The sequence below is a fragment of the Drosophila sechellia genome, chromosome 3R (genome assembly GCF_004382195.2).
Source record: "Drosophila sechellia strain sech25 chromosome 3R, ASM438219v1, whole genome shotgun sequence".
NCBI classification, from domain to species: domain Eukaryota; kingdom Metazoa; phylum Arthropoda; class Insecta; order Diptera; family Drosophilidae; genus Drosophila; species Drosophila sechellia.
The window spans coordinates 289,025-316,611 of record NC_045952.1 but is presented as its reverse complement, the minus strand read 5'-3'; the positions used below and the strand labels follow the sequence as shown (position 1 = coordinate 316,611).

At 37.9% G+C, this 27,587-nt stretch overlaps 1 protein-coding gene across 2 annotated transcripts in view; it reads left to right on the top strand.

Annotated features, from left to right (window-relative positions):
- Window positions 1-27,587, top strand: part of LOC6620153 (G protein-coupled receptor kinase 1) — a 129,910-nt gene that overhangs the window by 99,474 nt on the left and 2,849 nt on the right. For both annotated transcript variants that reach the window (XM_002044321.2, XM_032722153.1), the window contains 3 exons: window positions 1,507-1,607; window positions 1,825-2,043; window positions 21,578-21,784. In XM_002044321.2, the coding sequence (XP_002044357.2) occupies window positions 1,507-1,607; window positions 1,825-2,043; window positions 21,578-21,784 (527 nt within the window). The remainder of the gene's footprint in view (window positions 1-1,506; window positions 1,608-1,824; window positions 2,044-21,577; window positions 21,785-27,587) is intronic.

The following is a 27,587-nucleotide window of genomic DNA, read 5'->3' as shown; positions in this document are numbered from 1 at the left end:
TCAGCAAGAGAAGCGACAAAAGAGAACTGAGATAAAATGGGGCATTGTAATAAACGTCTAGAAAGTGAATAAAGTTAATAAAATCTAAGAACTTCTAAGATGAAGGACATATTTTGTCAAATTTATGAGTAGTAGTAACGGGTTTAATTTCGAGCCTGTGATTCATATAAAAAATTCATCGTTAAAATCACAACAAGAGAGAACGCTATGGTCGATGTCCTCCTCTATCAGATACCCAATTCTTAGCTCAGAAGTGTGAAGTAATATTTTTACATTTTGGTTGGGATATCGATAGAAATTGGCAAATATTGGTAAATAATATAACGAAAAAAAATCAATACCTTTTAAATGCGTGATGGCTTTTGGCAGCTTTGGTTAGAGTGGGAAAAAGTCATTGTTAAAAATTGATGGTGAGACAGCTTTTTGCGGTTTGTGGGCCAAAATAATTTGGTACATCGATAGAAACTGGTAAGACAAGACAACAAGACGATGGTAACTGGTAAGACTGGCGCTAGGCTGCGCTTTGCCAAAATTTATTTGGTATATTAAAGAAAATTTTGCAAGAGAAATAAGAAAAAACTATTTTTTAAACGTTTTTAAAATTTTCTAGAATCTATGTACATGCTTAACTTAACTTTCTACCTTTTATAGTTCCTTGCCGTTCCTACAGTCGGACAGACTCAAAGGGCTAGAGCGACTTGGCTAGTGATCCTGGTCAGGAATAAATAGACCGTTTCTGAAAGGGTATAAAACCTTTTGATTTCCGGATCTTCCTTTTTATACCCGTTACTCGTAGAGTAAAAGGGTATAGTAGATTTCTTGAAAAGTATCTAACAGGCAGAAGGTAAACTCTTCCTTGTTCAACTCTTCATTGTTGATCAGGATCAATAGCCGACCATATCCGTCTGTCCGTCTGTCCGTATGAACGTCGAGATCTAAGAACTATATTAGCTAGAAGGATGATATTAAGCATACAGATTCTAGCGAAGAAGACGCAGCGCAAGTTGGTTGACCGCACAAAACCGCACGACTACAGTTTTGATAAAAATGGTTATATTTTTCAACATTTTTATTATTTAATATTTTTTTCTGTAATATCTATCTATTTGTAAAAAAAAAAATTTCCAAGCCCACTCTAACTTCCTAAAACCGCCGAATACTACAACCGTTTTGAACCATTTTTCGATATTTTTTCATAATAATAATAGTAAAAATTTCAATCGATTTACAAAAAAAACGTTTTGCCACGCCCACTCTAACGCCCTAAACCCGACGAACCGGTCACACCCACACTTTGGAAAATTTTTTTAAGTTTTTCTCATTTTATTTCCCAATATCTATCGACATCCCAGAAAAATGATAAAAAATCACACTAGCTGAGTAACGGGGATCTGATAGTCGTGTAACTCAACTATAGCATTTCCTCTTGTTTTAAATTAACTTTCTTCAAAAGTTTTTGTAATGATAATACATATATCCTAATACATAATTCCTCATTTGTTGCAGAACGTAGAACTTCCAGAATCGTTTTCTTTGGAACTAAAGAATTTGTTGGAAATGTTACTTCAAAGGGACGTCTCTAAAAGGCTTGGGTGCATGGGAAATGGGTAAGAATAATTGTGTAACAGGAAAAAATAACATTGATGAAAACCAAAGTATGGTTGATAAATTTGCGCAAATTACGAAATTTTGAGGTCCTTTTGCTGCGAGTTTTGGAATAGGGACAATTTTTGTGACCATTTTCGGAATATGCGTATTGTAAAGCTCCCCTTTCCAACGCAGAGCACTAATATATTTTCTTTTTTTCTTATTGTTGGTTTTCAGCGCGGATGAAGTAAAAATGCACAATTTTTTCTGTGGAATTGATTGGCACCAGGTTTACATACAAAAATATACTCCACCTTTAGTACCCCCTAGAGGGGAAGTAAATGCCGCAGATGCCTTCGATATTGGATCATTTGATGAGGAAGATACCAAGGGCATAAAACTAAACGACGCCGATCAAGATCTATATAAAATGTTTTCGTTGACTATATCCGAAAGGTAAGATTTTTAATCGAATGCCCATTTTTGGTTTCAGTGCGAAATGTGACGGTCTCACCTGGCGAATGAGAAAGAGTGATCGGATTGGCTTGCAGGATGATAGACAAACACGTATAGAGTTCGAGGAAAAATAGTCAAATCAAATGCATATCAAATATATTTCTTTTCTCTGCGAACGTCGGGCTTTTTCTACGCATCGAATTTGCCTTTGCGTTTGTTAATACCAGTGGCGGTTTTTAATACATTCTTTAATAATTTTATTCTGATTTATCTGTCTTTGTGTTTGATGTACCCTCTCTTTTGTGCGTTGTCCGAAGTTTGGTGTTGTTCTTGAATGCACATAAACTGCACTATGCACCCGCCCTCTCGCTCTATCACACAAAATCTAAAGTTCTAAGCGCGCAGACTGCGCTCATGCTGTACATTTGACAGCTCGCTTGCAAATGTGATTTTGTGTTGTTGTCCGAATCCAAAAAATATGGGTAATAATGTTGTCAGCTTTCAAAATTAATGCCGCCTGTTTATATAACATGTACAGCCAAAAATGACTTGTTGGCTATGTAATAAAATGGTGCACACTAAATGCTCTGGTTCCAGCGGCCGAACAAGTAATGACCTAGCTAAGGGCCCCAATTTAAAAAACCGTTGTAATGGCTGGAAAGGACTAGAGATAGTTTTCGAGGATCTGATGATCTCCTCTCCGGGATATATTCGCAGATTAATAATCTTAAGCTATTAGAAGAATTTCCAAAGCGCAAGAAAGCCGCTGGTGGTAGGTTGCCTAAGGGGAACGCCACACAGCGACTCCATAGCAGATCAGCTGTCAATCAAAAGATTCGAATTAATCTGATCAATCCGTTGTGGAGGGAGTCCAGCTTGGAATTCTCAACCAGTGATTCCAAATGACCAATTTAACCACCACAAAGGAATACTGAGTCCGGGCTACCGGCACAAGTGGGGCCTTCAGAAATAAAATCTGCAGTGTCTAAACCCCTCACGGTGGTTTCAATTAAAAAAAACAAATTTTGTTTCTCTCTTTCTCTAATCAAACATCAGCTGATACAAACATCTTATATACAAGATATAACAAAATCTGATGTGAACGCTGCTATAGTTTCGATGTCTTCATTTCATTTATTTTCATTTATTTTCATTTATTTGACCCCTCCGTTCAAATACTCGCCCCCGAATGCTATGTGTATGTATGTGTAAGTGAGCTAGATGTACATTCTTATTGCTAAATGCTAGCTTATAAGTAAGAGCTAGATGACAATATAATTCATATTTCTACCTAAAACTATGCAAATACATGGTACAGTGGGTCTTTGAGTTACCTATCATAACTCCGCCGTCCTGACTAACTGATACCCTTATCACGGTTTTAATTGCTTCTCTGTAGTTCTATAATGTTTTTGTATTCTTTTCTACATATTTACATACTTTATTTGTTTTTTATTATTAGTGCTTAATTGTGTGATCGTTTCTAATGTTTAATATTTTGAATTCTCTAGACACCTTGGTACGGGTTACGTACGTCTCTTAACAAGAGAGTCGTTTCTCAATACTTTTGCAATCACGTATGGACCTTTACATTTTGGAATCCATTTTCTAGATGATATGCTGTGCTGTCGAAATTCTTTACCATTTTGTCTCTCATTTTGTATTCAGATGGCTTTCTGGCGATCTAATCATATTGTATTTTGTTTGTTATACGTTTGAGCTTTTTTTGATTTTTTCTGCTTCGCTTCTACTTTTTCCCAAATTTTTACATTTTTTAATATTAACTTATTCTTTTAGCTTCTCTTTAAATTCGTCTAGTATTTTTCACCTTTGCTTTAAACCAAAATCACTTTGCTTGGAGTTTGCTTGATACTGCGGTGTTGTGTATTATTTAATTCGTGCTCAACTTTATTTATTACTGTGTCCCAATATATATAGACCTTTCTCCGGTCCTACTAGTTTCGCTATCATTGGACCCAGACTTATATTGATCCTTTCAACCTGTCCGTTCGCCTCGGGTGATCCAGTCGCAATCTTGCAACATGCTTAACATCAAACTCGAACACAAATCATTGAACTTCTTGGAACTAAAACAACTTCTCCTATATGAAATGATGCATTAAGGCTTGCTGTATTAGTGATATATGTAGCATATAAACGAACCGTAAAACCGTCTATTACAATAAAAATATGTTTTTTGGATCTACCTAAATCGACTGGGTTGTAATGATCGATGTGTCTTTCGGAATGCAGTGCAGAAATCTTTTCCTACTCGTTTTAGGGGATAACACAACACATTTTAAGCAATTTTTTATATGAACACCAATAAGATTTAAAAACAAGAGAGAATGCTATAGTCGAGTTTCCTGACTAAAAGATACCCGTTACTTAGCTAGAGTGATTTTTTATCATTTTTCTGGGAGATCGATAGATATTGAGGAATGAAAAAAGAAAAAATTTCCAAATTGATCCAAAGTGTAGGCTTGACCGGTTCCGCGTCTCTAGGGCGTTACAAGGGGCGCGGCAAAGATTTTTTTGCAAATCAATAGAAATTTACAACACTAATAAAATGTAAAAAACGACGTTCATACGGACAAAGTGACATGGCTAGATCGACTCGGCTATTTATCCTGATCAAGAATATATACTCTTTATATAGTTGGAAACTTCCTTCTGCCTGTTACATACTTTTCAACGAATCTAGTTTACGCTTTTAGTCTACGAGTAACGGGAATAATGACATCTAACATTTTTTCTCTACCTATGTGTCCGACCTCATTGTAATATAATCTTCCATGTCTGTACGAACATAAAATAATAATCTGTTTCTCCCTTTCTTATTTTGAATAACTTCTTTTTTCTCCAACACTTTTTTAATTTCTTGAATTTTTTCGTTAGCATCGTTAGCTTTGGAGATTCCTAATTTAACTTTAAACGTTTTCGATTATACTATCAAAATATTCGAGCATCTACTAAAAGCATCAACATGCATACTTTTATCGTCTCTATGTATGCAAGAAAGTATTGTTCTCGGAAGAAAAGCAGGGTCTGAGCAAAGACACTAGAATAAACAAATGCGTAACGTCCATACATTGGTTTGGCACTATGCAACCACTTTTTTGGTGATCTAAAAATAGGATTTGCTTGCTTCTGTGAGTAAAAACAATAGAAGAGAACCCGTATATGTGTGCGTGTTGTGCTAGAAGACGATTTTCGGGACGAAATCAATTCTGATCGCGGAAACGAATTTACATATTTAGGGAGTTTTGGCCTATTTCGTAGCAATATGATGAAATTGCGAACTTTTTAAAAATATCAAACTGGAATATAAAAAAAACTGAAACTGAAAAAGAACTGAATCTAATGTGCATTTTAAATAATACAAATTGTTCATTTACATACATAATATTAAGTCGAAGGACTTAATAAGTATACTAAGCAATTAAAGCAAATACAAAGGAAATTATTATAACTACTGTAATTTAAAATATAAATTTTCCCAAAAAAGACATTACATTGAGAAATAAGTATTTCATAAAAATAATACGTAGTAGAAAATAAAAATTTATAAAATAAATAAAAATATGAAAACTGTTTAATGCAAAAGTCGTATCTTGAGGCACGAAGTGCGGACACAAGCACTTAACAATCATTGCCTTATTAATTTTTCACACGTCGTAAGCTGAATGCTCTAATGACAAATATTCTAATATAAAGTAATTTTTGAAATTTGTTTTCGTCATATTATGATTCCGGCTATTACTATCTCTAAGCTTTATTTAAATAATAATAACGTTAAGGCAATGCAAAACAAGAATTTTTCGCATGGTGCCAATTTATCAAAAGTAATATAGATTTAAAGTCTAAGAACTTCTACGGTGACGGGCATATTTTGTCAAATTTACAATGCATGAGCATACGTGTGCACACATACAGTTGTCTGGTATCACTGTATGCGTAGAAAAGAGCTCTCGCTCTGGAACAAAAATTCGAGAGAGCCTGGAGCCACGTCTAGAGCCACGTCGAAAAAATCGTGTGCCAAAAAACGTATGGCGTTACGCATCTTATTATTCTAGTGTCTTTGCTGGAGTCATGGCACATTGCGACACACAACAGAGCGACCTACATCCGATCACGTCGATGGATACCGACTAAGTTATAGCGCTCATAGCGGGAGCAATTTTATGCGCCCTTTTCTGCTTCGGCCTAACCTGCCAGCGAGCCACGAGGGCCAAAAAATCCGCAGCCCAACTAAAGGAAGTCCTTGCCCAAAAAGGGTCAGCCGAGGGCGGCTTTAATCTTGAGGGAGGCGTAGTTAACTTAGTTAACCGGGACGATCGATCGTCCGCTCACGGCACTGGTCAAAGCTCGCACATAGCCGGCAAAAGCATTGGCAGAGCCCGCTATGAGGCTTTTTCTATGTTAGCTTTTAAGTCAGTTCGTTTTGGGCAATCCGATAGTAAAGGGCAGAAGCTCATAAAACCAAGTCCGGCAATCTGTCGTTATCATTATAAACTATCATAGCTATCTGAGACCCTAGGCCAGAAGCCAAAAGGAAGAGAGCCATCTTCACAACATAATCATCATAAATCTTCAAGTGAATTCACTACCCCTCCTTCCGTACGAGAAACACCTGGAGATCATCGACCAACCGGCAATAAACATGCAGCACCCGAACTATATTAATTTGCATACATTAATTAATTAATTTGTGCTCCAGAAACTTTCCAGCGCTTCATGAACTTTGTCATAAAAAGCTCATTAACAAAATTGCCTTGTATAGTTAGATAATGTTAACTACACAGCATCTGCAGAGGACACTTAGAATCACTGTTGAACTTTTAAGCTTTTTTATTAGCTAATATTATTTATTAGCTATGATTATGTTTTATTTGTTTATTTGAGCTAGATTTTGCATCGATGTGCATATGCATGAGTTACGAAAGCGAGAGTTGAGCGACTTAATTGAAGATCAAAAGCAGAACGCTAGGCCAAAGATGGAAGAGAGAGCGCGAGAGATAGAAGCTTAGATAATAAAAAATAATTGAACACTTTAGGTGCCCTAGAACTTAATTGTGTCTCATAAGTTGGCAAAAAACAAACATATGAATTAAGGTTAGGAACTGCTGGCGGCTTCGACAACCGACGCTCAATACAGGACTTTTTTTAGAAAATCCACGAGGCAATTCTTAAGCTCCAGTTAGGCAAATGTGAATTTTTGAAAAAAATTCACACTAAAAGTGAAGACTACTCAATAAAGAGAAAGTAAAAGCAATCATATTACTTCCCATTCCTAAAACATTCCTAAAAATTAAATCATTCTTAGGACATTAACGCAAGCTCTTTCCAGATTTCGCAGAAAAACCAAAACCCATTATTGGTCCTGATTTTACAAAAGCATTTTAAGTTACTAATATTGCTAGTAAATTCGCCATAAGTGCCGTCCTATCACAAGACCATAAACCAATAAGTTTTGCAAGCAATTTATGGTATAATAGATATTTACTTTCGTCCATATTTATATGGATATTTTTTTTTTAAATATGTACTAGGTGATCATCAACGACTTGTCATTAAAGAACTTAATATGAAACAAGAGAAAATGCTATAGTAGAGTTCCCCAACTATGAGATAAGCCTTACTCAGCTAGTGTGAATGTGAAGGCGAAATTTGATCATTTTTCTGGGATATTTATTGGCGAATAAAAAAAATTAAAAAATTAAATAAATATTTAAAAATTATTCCAAAGTGACCGGTTCGGCGTCTTTAGGACGTGGGCGTGGAATTTGTCAAATCGATAGAAATTTACAAGACTAATAAAATTATGAGGAAATATCGAAAAATGGTTAAAAAATGTGGTCGTGGCAGTTTTGGGCGTAAGTGTGGGCGTGGCACTCAGTATTTTCGCACGCCGATAGAAATTTCAAAGACTAATAAAAATATAAAAAAAAATCTATTAATATTTCAAAAATGTGGGCGTGGCAGTTTTGTGCGGTTTGTGGGCGTTAGAATGGCCGTGGCAGCATGGGTCAACAAACTTGCGGTGGGTCTCTATAATCTGTATGCTAAATCTCAACCTTCTAGCTTATATTTAGTTGAATATTTAGTGAATACAAGAATGCTATAGTCATAACGGTTACTCAGCTTGTGTGAATGCGAACGCGAAATTGCATCATTTCTCTGGGATATCGATAGATATTGGGGAATAACATGAGAAAACATTTTAAAATTCTGCAAAAGTGTGGGAGTGACCGGTTTGGCGGCTTTAGTGCGTTAGAGTTGGGCGTGGCAAAAAGTTTTTTGGCAAATTATGAATAAGTATCAAAACATTTTGCAAAAGTGGCAGTTTTTGTCGGTTTTAGTGCGTTAGAGTGGGCGTGGCAAAAAGATTTTTTGCAAACCGATAGAAAAGACTAATATAAATGTGAAAAAATGTGTGAAAACATATCAACACATTTTTAAAAAGTGTGGGCGAGACAGTTTTATGCCGTTTAAGGGCGTCAGAGTGGGCGTGGCAACATGGATCAACGCTGCGTCTTTGTCTCTAAAATCGGTGTGCTGAATCTAGCTTTTATAGAGTCTGAGATCTCGACGTTCATACGGACAGACAGACATGGCTAGATATTTTATATAGTCGGAAACGCTTCTTTCTTCCAGTTTTTTACGATTCTAGTATACCCTTCTCTACGAGTAACGGGTATAACAATGTTTAGAAACGTTAAAACCAATTAGCTGCGCCCTAAAAAGACTCCCCTACTCGGAAAGAAGAAAAAATACAAAAATTGCTAGATGAATACTTAAAAGAGGGTATTATTCAACCTAGCGAACCAGAATATGCTTCACCAACCAATCAAACAGAAAATAGGAGACATACGACCATGCATAGAATTTAGAAAATTAAACAAGGTGTTAATTAATAATTTAAAAAGCTTAAATTCATTAATCCTTTCTCAGATTAGCTCAAAACAAATTAGCGATGAGAATGGATAAATGTGAGTTCCTCCAGACAATTTTTTTTTTTCGTACGACCCGTACACGGCCACACCTCCCGCCAACCGACCGAGGGGCGCTGCCGTTTATCGGCGCAATATAGAAAAGAGAACAAAAACGAGAAAATAAATATAATATAAAAAAGTGTAATAAATATTAATATTAGTAAAATATAATTATGTATTAAAAAAGTTGGAATTGATTGCTTTAAGAGCGATAGACAGTCAAGATTACAGATATAATAGGATTATAGTCAGAACATAATACTCTGTAAGGGTCATGCAACTCAAAGTTTGATCTACAATGATTTAAGATAAGGGGTATATAGTTTTTAGTGAATCTACTTGGAACCGAGAAATTAAGCCGACTAATCAAGTCGGGACTCTCGACATCACAAAAACAAATAAAAAAATAAATAAGCTTACAAAATAAAGAATATAAAGGATTCATTGTAAATGGCCAATGCATTAGAGGTGATGATAAAGGCATATATGCCATAAAACATTTTTCAGTTCCAGACAGAATACAATCCGTTCAAAGTTTCCTAGGCTTATGCTCATATTTCCGTAGATTCTTAAAGATTTTTCAACATTGGCGAAACCATTATATGACCGATTGAGAGAAGATGAATAATTTAAATTTGTAGAAAAGGAAATGAACTATTTTTAAACAGTTAAGGAAAAGATAGTGCAGGTACCGGTTTTAGCCGATTATAACTTTAATGACAAAATAGAACAGCACTGTGATGCAAATGCTCTTGGTTTCGGTGCTGAGTTTTGTCAAAATAAAGAGGATAGAAAATTACACTCCATATTAAATTCTTCGAAGCGAACAAACGACACTGAAGCAAAATATCACCGTTTTGAACTGGAAACAATGGCAATTATTCACCCACAGCGAAGATTTAGATTAAGTTGTAAGAAAAACGCTTTAAAATCATTACTGATTTTAATTCTCTTACTTTAACGCTTAATAAGATTAACCTTAATCCGGTAATAGCTAAAATAGTAAATTATTGATATTATAGTTAAAAATTAAAAATACACGGTTTAAAAATACATCGTTTATGTTTTTCTTTAACAACTTTCGGTTTTACTCCATGCTTGCGACTGTGTCTATGAATTTCACAAAAGGAATGCCTTTTCTGTTCTCTCTTGTCTCCCTCCTTTTATTCTGCTGTCGCTTTTCCTGTTGCTCTGCTGTCGCTTCTCCTGCTGATCTGCTTTTACTGCTGCTTCTCTTGTCGCGCTCGGATCCTGCTTTTCTTCCGTGAACAATACTTTCCTACATTCAGGCATTCCTGACTAGTCATCTGTCCGAGATGACCAATCATCCTCATTGTCCTGGATATACTGACACAACTTCATCTAATCGCAGCTGGTAAAAGTATTAGATGGTCCTTCAAAATTTGTTGCTTTCCGAACGTCGTATCTACCATTCCGCTTGAGCCTTGAAACTTCGTACGGTCCCTTATATTCTCCAGCCAACTTCTTTCCCGCAACGAACTGAGTCCGGCGTATGGCGACTATGTCTCCTACTTTATATTCGACTGCCGGTTTCCGCTTTAGATAAATAATCTTTCTGTAGGATTCCTTTGGGCGTTGAATCTCGACCTTTGAATCCTTTATGTCAAAATTCAAATACATCTCTTCCTTCGTATTCTGCTTGACGCATGCATCCAGTAGTCGCTGCGTGTCCACAAGCTCCTTGTTCAGCCCTCCGGCTGCCGTCGCTCCGCCTCCGTGCGTCCGGAGAGACTTCTCCAGCTGATCCATCTGCTCCTTGCGCTTGCGCAGTTGGACGTCGAACTCGGCCATCTTCTTCACCTTGTCCTCGATCTCCTTGCGTTGAGTGCTTGTGTCCGCACTTCGTGCCTCAAGATATGACTTTTGGAATAAACAGTTTTCATAATTTTATTTATTTTATTTACTACTACGTATTATTTTTATGAAATATTTATTTCTCAATGTAATGTGTTATTTTTGGAAAATTTATCTTTTAAATTACAGTAGTTATAATAATTTCCTTTGTATTTGCTTTAATTGCTTAGTATACTTATTAAGTCCTTCGACTTAATATGATGTATGTAAATGATCAATTTTTATTATTTAAAATGCGCATTATATTTAGTTGTTTTTCAGTTTCAGTTTCTTTTTTTTTTGTTATATTCCAATTTTATATTTTTAAAAGGCGCGCAATTATATCATATTGCTACGAATTTGGCGAAACTCCAAACATGTAAATTCGTTTCTTCGATCAGAATTGATTTCGGCCCGAAAGTCGTCTTCTAGCACAAGTACTCACACATATACACGTTTTCGTCTTTTGTTTTTACTCACACAAGCAAGCAAATTTTATTTTTAGATTTCTTACGCTCTCAGCGTAAGCGAGCGGACAGAGAGCAATTTTGGCCGTCGCTGCATAGTGCCAAACCAATGTATGGCCGTTACGCATCTTGTTATTTTAGTGTCTTTGACTCCAGCGTGGAGTTCTTGGGGGCTCGAGCTCACCGAAAATAACTGGCAGAACGTCGCCCCGGGTGATATGGAGCAGTTCTTCACGTTGCGGATTTCTCCGTTGCACTCCGGCACCAAATTATCCTCTAACCTCAACATCGCATCATATTGTGCCACTGGAAGGACGGTGATCTTAGGCCATTGTGATCTTGGGGGAATTTTATTATGATATGCAAAATGTTAAGCGATTGTAGGACTTTCACGGACGCAACGGACAAAATATTCCTTATAAGGGTGTTAGTGGGCTCCTCGCCTAAACACTCTCCAAGTCCGCATGCTCTAGGAAGCTTGGACTAACGTTGATTTTTGCGAGTGTAATTGTTAACAAAAGGTTCTGTTGTTCCATAAAAACGATTCTATTGCGAGTTAATAGTATTTCTTAAAGATGGCCTTTATCAATTTGTGCACTTTTAGAAACTTTTAAAAGTTGATTGACTGTGTCGGTGAGTTCGTTAATTCGAACTTGTGTTTTGGTATCAATTTAACTATTATGTGCATTAATTAGTCGTGCCTCAGTAAGCAGTTGACCACCACCAAGTGAAGATGTAGGAAATTTAATTATACTAAAAATATTACGCCAAGTGGCTATGAAAAATGAAAATACAAAAACTCCGAGGGAACCGCAACTGGGCTCGGGTTACCTGATCTTGTCCTTGTGGACCACCCTCCCTTTAATTAGGACTGTGGTCACCGAGTCTGCCTCGATGGTTCTCTCCTCTCCTAGTCGCCTGTTTGACTTTACTAGGACTTTATCGCCGACCTGAAATACTCTGTTCCGCCGATCGTCCGTGGATCGTCCGGATCTACCCGCGTGACCTCGGCCGGTTTCTTGTTAATGACAGGGTGGATAGACTTGTTATATCTGGCTGTGGCCTGCACGATCAACATCGTTCGATCAACGTGCTGTGGAAGCGTTCCCCCTGTCCGTTGGAGACGCCGTGGACGAGGGGCGGTGCATTCGAGATGCTGACGCCTAATTGGTTTTCCAGCATAGCCACTATTGTTTGCGATTTCAATGATGGCTCATTGTCGCAGTAGACGGCTTTGGCTTTGGGGAAAACATTCATGAGTTGTAAGAGGAGTGCTTTCAAATGGTTCTAAGTGAATCGACTGAGTCGGTGACTCTTTTTTTACAATACCAGAATATTGTAGCCGGAAATTGTCGAACCACTTCGTCCTGGATTTGTGCCAGCGTGAGAAGATCACAGTGGAAGGCATTCACACTATTAGGGATAATGGTGTTGATCGAGTGGCGCCTCTTATTCACAAACAGTATAAAAGTGAGTTTCCAAGGGCCTCTTCTAAAATTATTTGGTTCTGAATTCACGGGTTTGTCCGTGGACTTGATCGTGTGTGTAAGCGAAAGTTCGCTGTGAACCGTGGACGCGCACGATTCTTGTTCCTGGTCTCCAACAACGTTGAGTTGTTGTCTCGAGAAGGCATCTGCAACGACGTTCCGGGCTTGTAAAAAAATAGTTAGACTCCTCGATGCGTGCTTTCCATCTCTTAGTCTTGGAGTTCGGATTTGATTCCAATACCGCAAACGTCAAAGGTTGGTGGTCGGTAAAGATGTTTATTTCTTTAACCGCATATAGGTTAAAGCCCATGGCTAACAACTCCCTTTCGCTGTTAGCATAGTTAACCTCTCTGTCGCTCAATGTCCTAGAGATCTTTCTAATCGGACTTCCCATTTGGGACAGCACTGCACCCATGCCGTAGGCCGAAGCATGTTTCGTTATATCAAACGCTTTTTTGTAGTGAGGCTATCTGAGGATGACGTCCTCAAATGCCAGGATATTACGTAGTTTCTCGAAGGCAAGTTGTTGCGCCTGTGTCGGATAACACTTCCATTTTCGCCCTTCAGAATGTCTGAAATGGGCCTCGATATTGATGCGAAATCTTTGATGAAGCATCGATAATAGCTGGCCAAGCCCAGGAATAACCTGACCACAAAAACGTTTTTGGGCTCGGGATTTTTTTTAAATTTTTTTTTATTTTTTTGGTGACGATGAACACTAGGAAGCTCACGCTTTTCTTAAAAAAACGAGACTTTTCTGCCGATATCCTCATTTTGGCATCATATCGGCTCTGTAGAACCCAATCTACGTGCTTATTATGGTCATTCTTATCTTCTGAAAAGAAGATGACGTCATCGACGTAAACATAGCAGAACTTGCCGATTTGCTCTCGCAGAATGTAGTAAATTGTTCTCTGGAAGATGCTTGCAGCATCCCTGAGTCCGAATGGAAGTCTTCCACATTCATACTTCCCTCCGTTTACTGAGAATGACGTCTTCTCACGGTCGCGTTTAGCAAGCGTGATTTGATGATAGCCAGACTTCAGATCGAGTGTCGTAAAGTTTTTGGTCTTTCCGAGTTTCCCCAATATCATTGAGATATTTGCCATGGGGTATCTGTCCGGTACCGTCCTTTCGTTCAATTTGCGGAAGTCCAGTACCAAAAGCGTTTTTTATTCCCCGTTTCATCGGTGCCCGTTTTGTCTACGACCCATATTAGCTTATTGTATGGAGATAATGCCATTTTTGAGTAGTTCCTGAATTTCGCCATTGACGAAATCTGCTGCTCCCATGGGATATGGGTATAATTTGGCATAAATGGGCTCCTCGTCAATCGTCCGGATGGTGGCTATTTCCGAGCATTTTTAGAAAGGCGCTCCTAATTAAGGACGGTGCTTCCGAGCAGTCTAAATTGGTAAAATTGACGTCGCGGCAAGTGTGAAAGTCAATTTGCTCTACACCGGAGCCCCATTTGAACTGAACGGAAGTTAGGCAAAGCGACGCGCCGGCCTGTTTTAATAGGTCTAGGCCAACGATCGTGTCGAAGCATGTCAAATCTGGTAGTATAAAAATCGTAGCTTTTAGGTTAAAAATAGACGCGAAACATTTTTTAGTGATTGTGGTCACCCCATGAATCGAATGGATTGCAAATGGGGACTCTACCGGGCGGACGCCTTTAAACTCCTTAAATGGTCGGATGAAATTTTTTGAATCACCCGTGTCAACCAAGTGTTTCATGTTGATCCCTGCTACTCTTTGTCTGATGGCGGGTAGCAGTGATTTTCCCCTACAAAATTAATAGCATCCGAGTCATACTCTAGGTTGGCATCATCGTCGACCCTTCTCGCTTCACCGGATACTGCGGGTACATAAGCCATGTCCGAACTATCCAACATGGTTGACTCTTTGCCTTTTAGAAGGGGCCGGGCGGCCAGACGCGACCGTCTTCAATTTCGGGAAAGCCGGGGCGTGGGATGGTTTCATTTTGGACAATAACGGGTCAACGTCCATAGGTTCCGGTGTGCTTCCTCGAGCCACACTGTCGCTTCTTGGAGCAAAGTGCACTTGTGCTCTGTGCTGCCAAGTAAAGTGTGGGTTCTTCCTGGCCCTTCCCTGCGAGTTGGCTTGTGGAGGGGCTTGTTGGCGCTCCTGCACGTTGGGATACTGTCTGGGGTCCCTATCTTTCCGGCTTCTTGCAAATGAAGTTGCGAAGGTATACCTTTCGGGAACGGTCATCCGCTAAGCCAAAGAAATATATAAATGACAAAAAAACGTAACAGGAAAGACAAAGAGAGATATGAAAGACAAAAAAATTGCCGCAGCAATACATGCGCTGCTGTATCGTGTAACAAAGGGGAGCGGGGCAACGATAAAAAAGGACGAGTCGGCTGTGGAGCGAATGCAGAGAATTCAAGTTCAAATGAAACGACAGTGTCCAGACATATGCGAATGTGGAATTAAATGCACACAATAAAATATGAACCCCAAAGTCAATTTGCGACAGTGTTCAAAAAATTCACGAGACTGGAATAAAATGCACATCACCAGGTCAATCAATATTTAAAATTAAATATTTCTTCAGCGCAGCGGCACAAAACACACAGATTTGTTAATTGTTATGAAAATGCAGTGTACATTTTTATTTTAGTTTTATTTAACCGCAAAGATATTTAAATATTTTAATAATGCAGCTTGGAGGTAAATTTGGGTTGAGTACCTCAATTAATCAGTGTAGTGGGGGCCTCACATTTAGGCGCCAAATAATATAGTTCGGTTGCTGCAGAGGGGGTCCCTCGCCGCAGTCACTGGTATATTGCCGGTTGATCTCGCCGGTATGATCCCCAGGTCTTCCTCGTACGGAAGCATTTTCACTTGAAAATTTATGATGATTATGTTGGGAAGATGACTGTCTTCCTTTTGGCTTTGTCATTGTCTCTAGAATCTGTATGCTAAATCTTATCCTTATATCTTTTACTCCGGTTGTTAACATTTAATATAAATTTGGTGGGACGAACACACAAAATCTACTAAGCTATCCGCACGTATCTAGTAGTGAGCAGACCAACAAAATCAGTTCGTTAAAAAATTAAAAGTAATTCCCCCAAGATTGCATACATAAAGAGGTATATTTCGGAGCTTACTTGGTCAAGGAATGGACTGCTGCAGCTTATTTTCTTTCCGCTCATCTTCCCTCTAGGGCCGAATTTCGAGTAGCTGTTTTGTCGGGTTGTTGTTAGCCATTCCCATGGTTGCTGAAAATTCTGGAAACGTTACCGCTGCCGCACACAGGGTGACATTTTTAAAGTGCAAGATGACTGCAATATACAATAAAGTGGCCCGTCTAGTGGATTCCTTATCAAGCTCAAAATTAGTTTCGTTTGACTTATCCGTTTTTCGTGTGAGGCTGATCGATAAGCTTCAACAAACATTTAGAAAGTTTCTAAACGAGCTCGAATGACTACCTTTTTTAGGGCCAGTAATAGGTTTATTAAATTAGTTTTGACCTCCGATATACATACCTCTGAATACCCTTCCTTGCCACATATCGGCGTCATTTAAATCTCGACCATTAGACTCGATCTAATCTTGATGTTTTAGCTTGATGTTTAACTTTATCGTCTTTGTCGTTTATAGAGCCAAATGTGGATGGCTCGAAGCGCATCGCCATCATGCAGCAAATGTTTTGGTCACGGTGGAAGAATATTTAACCTTGCTGATTAAATTCGGGACTCGCAAATCGTAAATTAATTATTTTATACATGCCTTTTTCAAAAATCTGTTTTGACATAAATGCGTAATAAATATATAATGGCTGCAAACAGATCAGAACATCGTTTTCTTGTTAATGGCAAGACATTTTCATTTAAATGGGTTTTACCCTAAACATTGCTGACTACCCATTTCTTAAAAGAGTAACGAGTACCCTCCCCTTTATAGAACACCAGCATACACTAGTGGGCATAAGTATTTGGACAAGAAATATATTCAATATATTTGTTTGTAACTCATTGTTTACTTAAAGCAAAATTGTTAATAATTTTAGTAAATAGGTAGACTATCGTAGTTAAATTAGATAACATAAACATATGTATAACTTCATTGTTGATTTAACAAAAATTACTTTTTTACAAATTAGCAGTGGCACAAGTATTTTAAATGTTATAAATTGAAAAAATGTCAACTAAAAAATTATGACAAATTAATGTAAAATATACCCTCCCTTAGCGTCTAGCGTCAGACTGTACCAAGCTGTGGATATAATCTATTGAAATATCCTTCCATGAGGTTTGAATTTCCAAAATCGTTTCTTCGCGACTTCTAAATAAGTTTGCACGCCTTTATCTTTTTAAATATGACCAGAGGTTTTCTATTATATTGAGGTCTGGACTTTGAGGTGGCCAATCCAATGTGTTTACGCCAACATCTTTCAGAAACTTTGTAATCAGTTTGACCTTATGACAGGGAGCATTATCCTGCTGGAGTATGAAGGACTCTCCAATCAATTTATCACCAGAGGGGAATGCATGATTATTAAGGACATCTAAATATTTTCTTTGATTCATGGTTCCATCAACAGGAACCAAATCTCCCAAATCTCTCCCAAACATAACAGACCCTCCTGAATGATTTAGTCACTGACATACTGGTGCCACTTTTTTCCGATATTGCTTCGGTAATCTAACAAAAATTTTTTTTTGAGCAGTGAAACTCAAAAGAATTTTCATCGCTCCACAAAACATTGTTCCAGAATGATGCAGGCTGACCCACATATTTTTTGGAAAAGTCGAGGCGCTTTAACTCATTTCGTGGAGTTATTAGTGGTATAACTTTGCTAAAATATGTTCAAAAATCGGCTTCCTTAAGAAGTCTGCGAACTTTTCTTTCACTGATATCGATTTCTGCTCCTTCTTTTAGTTCTTTGGCAACCGATCGGGGAGTTTGTAGAACATTCTGCTTAAACATCAGTAAAATATACCCATCGTCCTTTTGAGTTGTTTTGTTTTGTTTTTGATTTTGGTTGTGTGATTTTTTTTATATTTATTTATTTGGTAATACACCGTTGCCAGTGGAATTTTGTATAAATCAATGTTATTTTGTACCGAAATACCAGAGTTATACTTAATTATTTCATTTTTTATAAATTCGCTCATTTCCTTGGTTTTCCCCATGTTTAACAAATTTATGAATAAAATAAAAATAAAATAAAAAAAAAAGATAAAAAAGGTAGTAACACGTTAACAAGAACAAATGTTCAAATGATGTAAAAAAGTCAAAAATTTGATATTCTTTGAACAACAGATCAATGCGAACTAATTAAATGTGATGTCGAAATACTTTTAACACCGCATAAATCGTTGTCTGTCTAGCTTTTTTATCAGCAGAAGGAAAATTAAAAACGTAAAAAGCAAAACATACCTCTCGCGTGTCTCCCTCACGTGGCCAGACCACTGCACCATCCGCCTCTTCATCTTCTTCCTCTTCAAAAAACGAACTACAAAACTTACTATCTCCTATCAAAATGTTAGAGGCTTGCGTAGCAAATTAATCAAATTGTATTGTGATAGTCTTTCATTTGCATCCCATATTATAGTGTTCACAGAGACTTGGTTAAAGCCGGAGATACTTAACTCCGAAGTCTTCCCAGGTATGTACACTATATATAGGTTTGACCGTCCCTCCAGACGGGGAGGTGGAGTCTTAATTGCGGTTAGATCTACCCTCGCGTCGGAGGAGTTACTTTTGGACGATTCCTGTAACTCGGAATTCGTATGTGTAAAGCTGTCTTTTTCCGACAGATCAGTTTATATTACGTGCTCCTATATTCCGCCATCTTCTGAATTCCCAGAATATCAGAATCATTTGTCCGCTATGCAGTTCATCTTGAATAAACTTTCTGACAGGGGCCAATTAGTAGTTCTAGGTGATTTTAATATACCTGGCACAATGTGGTCCCCAGAAAAACAATCGAATATCCTTCTCCCTTTAGCACAACATAACTTTATTGACGGCTTGCTCGACTTATCGCTGTCGCAAGTTAATTATATTCCAAATTCTCTTGGTCGACTTTTGGATCTATGTTTTGTAACAAGTCCTGAAAGTGTGTTTCTGTCCAGGGTAGTACCTCTTACTCAACCTGAAGATCCATATCATCCTACTTTCGAGGTGGCAATCGACATAGGTACGGTATTAAAAGTATATTCAGAGAAGTCAACAAAGCAAATTCCCTGTTTTCGCAAGGCAAATTTTCGGAGGCTAAACAATTTTATAGCTGGCTTTAATTGGTCCGATCTTTACTCCTGCAACATAATGGCGGATGCGATTAATATGTTTTATACCGCGATTAAATAATTTTTTGACTCTTGTGTTCCGATGTACTATCCGTCAATCTCTAAACCTCCTTGGTTTATTAAAGAGTTGACACACCTAAGAAATGTAAAGTCCAGACTCTATATAAAATTTAAAAATATCGGTTCTCAGTCCATCCTGTATAAATATTTAAGTGCTCGGTTAAACTTTACCGTGCCTAATGCTCAGTGCTACAAAAATTATTTAAACCGTTGTAAGTTCCAGTTTGCACAGGATCCGAAACAGTTTTATAATTTCGTTAGCACTAAGCGAAAAACAAGTTTTCACCCTTCCTCGCTATTTTTTGAAAACACTACGGTTACATCGGATCAGGCAATAGCCGATCTATTCGCCAAGTTTTTTCAAACAACATATTCAACTTTACCTCATTCCGAACAGCCATACTCTTATGCGGTATCTAAGTCGAATCTAATATTTTGCCCCACTTTAAACGAAAGCTAACTGCTTAACGATCTTCAGCGTGTTAAACCGGTCTATTCGCCAGGTCCCGATGGAACCCCTGGCTGTGTGCTCAGATTCTGTGCGGAAGCCTTGTGCAAGCCTCTACTGAAACTGTTAACCTTATCTCTGGAATCTCACAATTCCCTCATATATGGAAGGAGTCCTTTGTGATTCCTCTTCACAAAAAAGGTAGCAAACTGGATGCAAGCAATTACAGAGGAATCTCTAAATTGTCGGCTATCCCAAAACTTTTCGAAATGTTATCACTCCTCATTTGCAGCACCTTTGTAGATCAATCATATCACCGTGTCAACACGGTTTTATGAAACGCAGATCTACAACCACTAACCTCTTGGAGCTAACTTCTTTCGTAATAGAGGGTTTCAAAAATAATCTTCAAACAGATGTCATCTACACTGATTTCAGTAAAGCATTTGACTCTGTTAATCATTACCTTCTAATAAAAAAACTAGATCTTATAGGTTTCCCTGTTGATCTTCTAAATTGGATTTCAAGCTATCTGAATGGCAGGACACAACAAGTTCTCTTTAAAAATTCGTTATCTTCTATTCTCCGAGTCACATCCGGTGTCCCACAAGGGAGCCATCTTGGTCCGCTTCTTTTTACCTTATTCATTAACGACCTCCCCTTAATAATAAAACATTCGCGTGTACTTATGTACGCAGACGATGTTAAATTATGCCTCCAGTACAAGGACACTTCTTGCCATTTGGACTTACAATCCGATTTAGACCGATTTCAAATATGGTGCCGTGATAACATATTAGACTTAAATGGCTCCAAGTGTAAAGTTATGACCTTTTGTCGTGCCAACCCAATACGCACGACTTACACTCTAAGTGGGTGCTCTCTGGACAGAATAACACGAGTTGATGATCTTGGTGTTCTTCTGGACCCAAAAATAAAATTTTCTGACCATATTTCGTCTATTGTCAATAAGGCCAGGGGTGTGCTTGGTTTTATAAAAAGGTGGTCTAAGGAATTTGATTACTCTTACTTGACTACAACCTTATTTATTTCGTTAGTCCGTCCGATTCTCGAGTACGGATCACCTGTTTGGAGTCCACAATACGCAGTCCACTCGGACCTCATTGAATCGGTCCAAAAAAAACTTCTTACTTTTTGCCTTGCGGCGCCTAAATTGGGATGCAAACCATATATTACCTCCTTATTCCAATAGACTACTTTTAATAAATTTACCATCCCTAGCTAACCGTAGAACTATGCTTGGAACAGTCTTTATTTGTAAGCTTATTCGTGGGGATGTTGAGAGTCCCGACTTGATTAGTCGGCTTAACTTCTCGGTTCCAAGTAGTAGTCACTAGAAACTATATACCCCTTATCTTAAATCATTGTAGATCTAATTATGAGTTGCATGACCCTTACAAAGTATTATGTTCTGACTATAATAGACTTTATACTATTATCTGTAATCTTGATTCTCTGCCCCTCTTAAAGCAATCAATTTTAACTTTTTAGTACATACATATAATGACTCGGTTAAATTTTGTAAATACAGATAACAACGATTTATTAAATACAAACCACAAGTTTGTCAGATGGTTCAGAAATTATAAACGTATTAAGTAACTTTGCCAGGTAAACTAAAAATGTAACGTTGATTTTAAAATTGTGTATCCCACGCTAGGTTGCATTTTTAAGAATACCTGAGTTTTTGGTTTTTCCCACAAACATAGTGCTTATTACTAGGCCATGCATTTTAGAATATAAATTCATAGGTGCAGTTATTAACTAATTACATCATATTTACATTGATATCAAAATCTTCATTTGTTAACCTTAAATCACAATTTAATAATATTTTATCCATAAATTATTACCCTTAGCACAAAAATTCTCAAAAGAATTAATTTTATTTCTTGTTCTCTTTATCTACTTGTAGGTGGCAACAGGAAGTTTCTGAAACAGTATTTGATACAGTCAACACTGAGACAGATAAACTAGAACAAAAAAGAAAATTAAAGCAAAAGCAGCACTTTGATGCAGATGAAAAGGAATCCGATTGTATATTACATGGGTACATAAAAAAGCTTGGGGGCTCTTTTGCATCTTTATGGCAAACAAAATATGCCAAGTTATATCCAAATAGGTATGTATGAAGAAAAATATCGTAATCAAAAACGTTATCACATTGATAAAATTCAATCTTAACCAGAACCAATCATATAGCTGTTATACTTAAGTTATACGTCAAAATCTCTGCAAATAATATATATAAAACAAACTTTAGAATTCGGCTTGCAAATTCTTGTTACCCCTTTACCAAATTTGTAAAAATGTTTTAAGAAAACGTTTTCGAACCTGTAGAGTATTTTTAATCGGAAGCACTCAGGCGATCTAGCTATTGATGACTGTCCATCTAACAGTAAGAATTTCGAAATCTAATAGCGCTACAAAATAATTTAGGTGAAGATTACGCGGTTCAAGCAAGTCCAACTATATAAGTCTTTTTTGTCTTTTTCAGTCTATCTGTATTGACAGAATATTGTACAAATCAGCAACGCGGCCAAAAATAGAGAAAACTCCTTAGTCACAATTTCCCTCTCATTTTGTTACCATTGCGCTTACTATAATCACTATTGAACTATTTATAATAATTTAACACGTTTTTTATAAGTGTGTGCGTGCCAGTTTTGTGCGGTTTGTGAACGTTAGAGTAGGTCTGGCAACATGAGTCAACAAACTTGTGCTGTGTCTTGGTCCCTGGAATCTGTATGCTGAATCTCAACCCTCTAGCTTTTATAGTTCTAGACATCTCGACGCTCATACGGACATGGCTAGATTGACTCGGCTATTGATCCTGATCAGGAGTATATGTACTTTATATAGTCGGAAGCGCTTGCTTCTGCGGTTTTAAGTTTAGCTATGTGTGAGTTCCACTTGTATTTATGGCTTGTTAAAAGGCTTAGGATTTAATGGGTGGATGTTTTTGGTATTGAGGGAATAGATCCCGGCGGTATCTATCCCGGCGTTCATAATGATGTTCACGGTCAAGTCTCCCACCCAACAGACCGGGAGCGCTGATGTGTATCGTACGGCTCGATTTGCAAGAGGATAGACGCGATATAGAAAAGAGTATAGAATCGATGGAAAAATATCATAAATATTAGAAAGATCCAATCATGAGTTAAAAAATTAGAATTAATTGTTTAATTAATTAATTACCAATTCGGGACTATCAACATCACCACGAATAAGAAGTCGGGGAACTCGACTATAGGATTCTTTAATATTTTAATGCTGTATTCACTAAATATTATTTATAATTATACCAGCTTCCGTAATTTGGCTATTTACGAGCACAATTCAAATTTTTTATGTATATCCAATCTTGCGTAACCCTAGAAGTTCCTATCAATGTTCACTGCTTTTTACTTTGACTGAATAATGCGGACAGCTTTGCAAGATTTGCAGTATTAATTGTTTATGCACAAATCACTTTGGCAATGAAAAGCCGAGGTTTATATAGCGATTTTAAAGGGTAGCAGACGCAGCTCATTCGCTGCTTGCCCTGTCGATCCTGCTGCTGTATGATCCTTTAGCACGTTGATTGTTTTCCATCGAAGACTTCTCTAGCTGATCATATACTCGACGAAGGCCATCTTGGTCAACAGCTCTTCGAAGCACAACATCTTTACTAAGATCCAGGCAATGCAGAGGGTTCTTAGTCAGAATCAAGCGTTTCCCCTGGCTGTGGGGTGAAGGCGAGGCCAAGATTCCCACACAAGTTGAATAGCTAAGATATGTTGCAAAAAGAGCGGACCTACGCAAGTCAGATGTTTTGTTATTTGCCACCTGATTGCCTGGCGCGTAGATAACTTAATTTGCTACAGAGCCTGCGTCGGTGCTCAATTTTTAAAAATGTGTTGATATGTTTTCAAACATTTTTTCACATTTTTCTTAGTCTTGTAATATTCTTTTGATTTGCAAAAAAACCTGCAAAAAGACGCCGCCAAGCCTTTGAACACTTTTTAAATTTTTTTTTTTCATTTTATACCCCAATATCTCCCGATATTCCAGAACAATTATGAAATTTCGCATTCAAACTAGCTGGGTAACGGGTACCTGAAAGTCGGGAAACTCGACTATAGAATTCTTTTAAATGTTTTAAATGAATGCTGAAGCTCATCGATCAGCTCCTCAGCTCAACCTCATGTATATGCTATGCTATGCTATATATTCCGTAACCAACGGAGTTACTTTTAATGTTCACTGCCTTTAATATTGCAGACACAATGTGTTGTTCAACAAAGCACTGAGCAGCAACAGCGAATTAATTAAAGTTAAAGTTGTAAACAGCTTTGTATGATTTGCACTATATATTGTTTATGCACAAATCACGTCGGGTTCGGGGTCTGCATTGATGCGTATATGCAAAGGGCACGAAAGCGAGTGATATGAGCGAGATAATTGCAGAGCGAACAGAACGCTAAGCCAAATGTGCAAGCGCGAGAGTCCAAGGTTAAGAGGAGCTTAGCTAACGAAGAAGAAGCTGTAAAGTTTTACTGCGTCTCCAAAATTGGCATGTTTACAAATAACAATTTCTGGTGGTTGCGAGACCCGGCCCACTTGTTAGGCGGCGCTCGACATTGTAAGCTGAACAATTGAATTTGCTTCTGAGAAAATAAAAAATCGCAGTCAAAACATAGGCAAAAATCAATTTACGCGCGAGTCTACGGACACCTCTCGCCAAACCGTCCGAGGGGCGTTGCCGTGTATCGCATAAATTGATTCGCGAGAAGATAGTCGCGATATAGAAAAGTGTATAGAAATGATAAAATAAATATAATAAATATAAATATTAGTATGATCTAATTATGAGTTAAAAAAAGTTGGAATTGTTTTTTAAAGAGCGGCAGAGAGTCGAGATTACAGATAATAGTATAAAGTCTATTTTAGTTAGAACATGATCCGCTATAGGGGTCAGGCAACTCGTTGTTAGGTCGACAATGATTTAAGATTAGGGAATCTGCTTGGAATAGAGAATATAAACCGACTAGCCAATTCGGGACAATCAACATCACGACAAATAAGAACTCGGGGAACTCGACTGTAGCATTTTGTCTTGTTTAATTTTATGATTGAGACCTTTGAGCCAGACGCAGTCAAAGGCTTAATAAACATCGAATTTCGCGCAGCAATATTCACTATTCTCGAAGGCTGTACGAATTTCTGATGTTGCTCTGTTAGATCGCTTTCCATGTTCCATGATTTTCGTTGAAGGCAAAATAATCGACTGGGATAGAAGGCATTTTTCGAACAGTTTGGAAAGGCATGATAATAAACTTATTGGTCTGTAACATGAAGGAATCCTGCGATCTTTCCCGGGTTTTGATATTATTATGAATAATGACTATCATTGCGAATAATAATGAGCGACTACTTATATGTAGAGCGAACAGCGGAACGCTAAGTCAAAGGTGTAGGTGAGAGAGTACTAGAGAGAACGCCAGAGAGGGGAGCTTAGATAAGAAATTTATAAATTGCTGTCGGCTGCGTGAAATGACACTGAGAACCGGTATTTTTAAATTTTTTTAAAGTACATTTTTACATTTCTTAGGTGTGTCAAATCTTTATTTAACCATGGAGGCTTGTTCGAGATAGACGGATTGTACAAAAGAACACAAGGGCTAAGAATTGGTTTATTGACGGCATAGAAAATATTTATGGCATCCGTCTTTAAATTGCAGCAGAAAAGATCTGACCAATTAAAATCAAATATAATAGTATTAAGCCTCAGAAAGTTTTCCTTGAATTCGTTTGGTTGACTTCTCTGATTGCTCTATTATTCCTATACTTGTGTCAAATGTCACCTCGAAAGTGTGAAGTTATGGATCTTCCGTTTCAGTAAGAGGTGATACTCTGGACAGAAACACAATTTCAGGACTTTTAAGAAGGTGTATTCAAAAATTTGAACAAGAAAGTTTTGAATATAATGAACTTGCGACGACGATAAGTCGGGCAAGTCGTCAATAAAGTCATGTTGGGCACTAGAGAAAAGGATATTAAATTTTTCTTCTGGGGACCACGTAGTGCCATGTGTATTTAAATCACCAATCGGGCAGTCTGTTTGAGATGGATTGGATAGCGGACCAATTTTTATTGTGTTTTTACTTTGTTTTTATTTATTGAATCTTCTCCACTTCGAGACTTACAATAAGAGTATCAAACCTTATACTAAAACCTAACAAGCAGTCATGCCATGCTGAAAAAATAGCCCTGACAAATTATGGCTCTTTTGGAAAGTCGTTACGTTAAAAGCTGTTTCGGCTAAAAGCCCGAGTCAAGCTCCTTGCGAGACGAGTTCGGTGGGTAATGAGCTTTTCATAGTAGGACGCTATTTGCTTGCGTATTTTATCTTTTACTGCGTGAATGCCTGTGGATGTTTTGGTTTCGAATATCATTGTGCCACAGTGATAGTTCGCGGGGTCTTTGATTGAGCGCACTGTATGATGTCTATGCTGGTTTTGCTCGTGTTCCCCCAAAGCTGGAGAGTGGAGTTGTAGAGCAGTACCTTGTAGTCCAGACACAAGGTGATCGGGCGTTTATAATCCCGTGAAGACTGCTGGCCTTTAGCTTAACGCCATGTTAGACGCCTGTCGAAGTGGACGCCGGTATATGTTATTTCGTTGACTTGTTCAGGTAGAGCTGAAGGCAGTTTGCCTTCACATTCGTTCGTTTACTTTAATACGTCAGTCACTTCTCGACAATCAAACTGTAAAGCTAAAGGGCTGACCATACAGATTCTAGAGATATAGACGCATCGGAAGTTGACCCATGTTGCCACGCCCATTCTAACGCCTACAAACCGGTCACGCCCACACTTTTCAACGCCTTAAAACCGCCTAAAACTGCACGCCCACGCTTTCGAAAAATTGTTGGATATTATTTCATAATTTTATTAGTGTTGTAAATTGTTATCGATTTTTCAAAAAAGTTTTCGGCGCGCCCATTGTAACGCCCTAAGACCGCCCAAAACTGCCTCGCCCGCACATTTCAAAAATGTTTAGTTTGATCACCAGAAAATATGGTCGAAAATAGCCTATTAGGGACAGTAATCTTAAAAGATGAAATGTCACGAGCGTATAAAAAGATGGATTTTTTTCACTTTTATATTATAGGCTATTGTTTTGTATTGTATATGATGATGTTTGATTAGGGGAATCCGAGTACAAAAATTTGTTTAATTAGTGGAACCATCGCGAGGGATTGTGACCCTGCAGATTGTATTTTGGAAGGTCCAACTTGTGGCCCATCATCGGGACCGGTGGAATCACTGGTTGTGAAACCAATGCATTATTAATTTATACTTTTTAAATATTCCAACTTTGGATACAGTTAAACTATGCGAGCCCTTAACTGTGCAGCAATATCTCCGTTGTCTAAGCTCCCGTCTCTCGCCATCTCTGTTTTACTCTTGCAATTTACGCTTTCGTAAATTATACATATCGCATCGATGAAGAAACTCGCTCGCTAAAACCAATAAAAACAAATCGTTCGAAATCGCTAGACAAGCATTATTGCTTTGCTGCGATCGACAGCTGATCAGCTGTTGAGTCCTGTTCACAACAGTTTTTTAGATTTGGGCCTTTAGACAGGTTATCCCTTGCTCGGCCGATAAAACCAGCGTACTAACTGTGCACCATTGTATCACATACCTAAGTCATATTTCTCTGGTCAAGTCTGGCGGCATTTGTTTTGAAAGCAGACAATATTAATAGAGAGAGATTTTAACATTATCGCTTGAATCCAAGCTCGTCACTTAAATGTTTACTGTTGAGCAGCAATAGTTTGAATTAGGGTTACATCTGCCGGCATATTGCTAAAGATCAAAAATACGATATGCAGTGACCAGCCCGTTATTACTGTGCCAGCTGTGCTCATAGACGGTA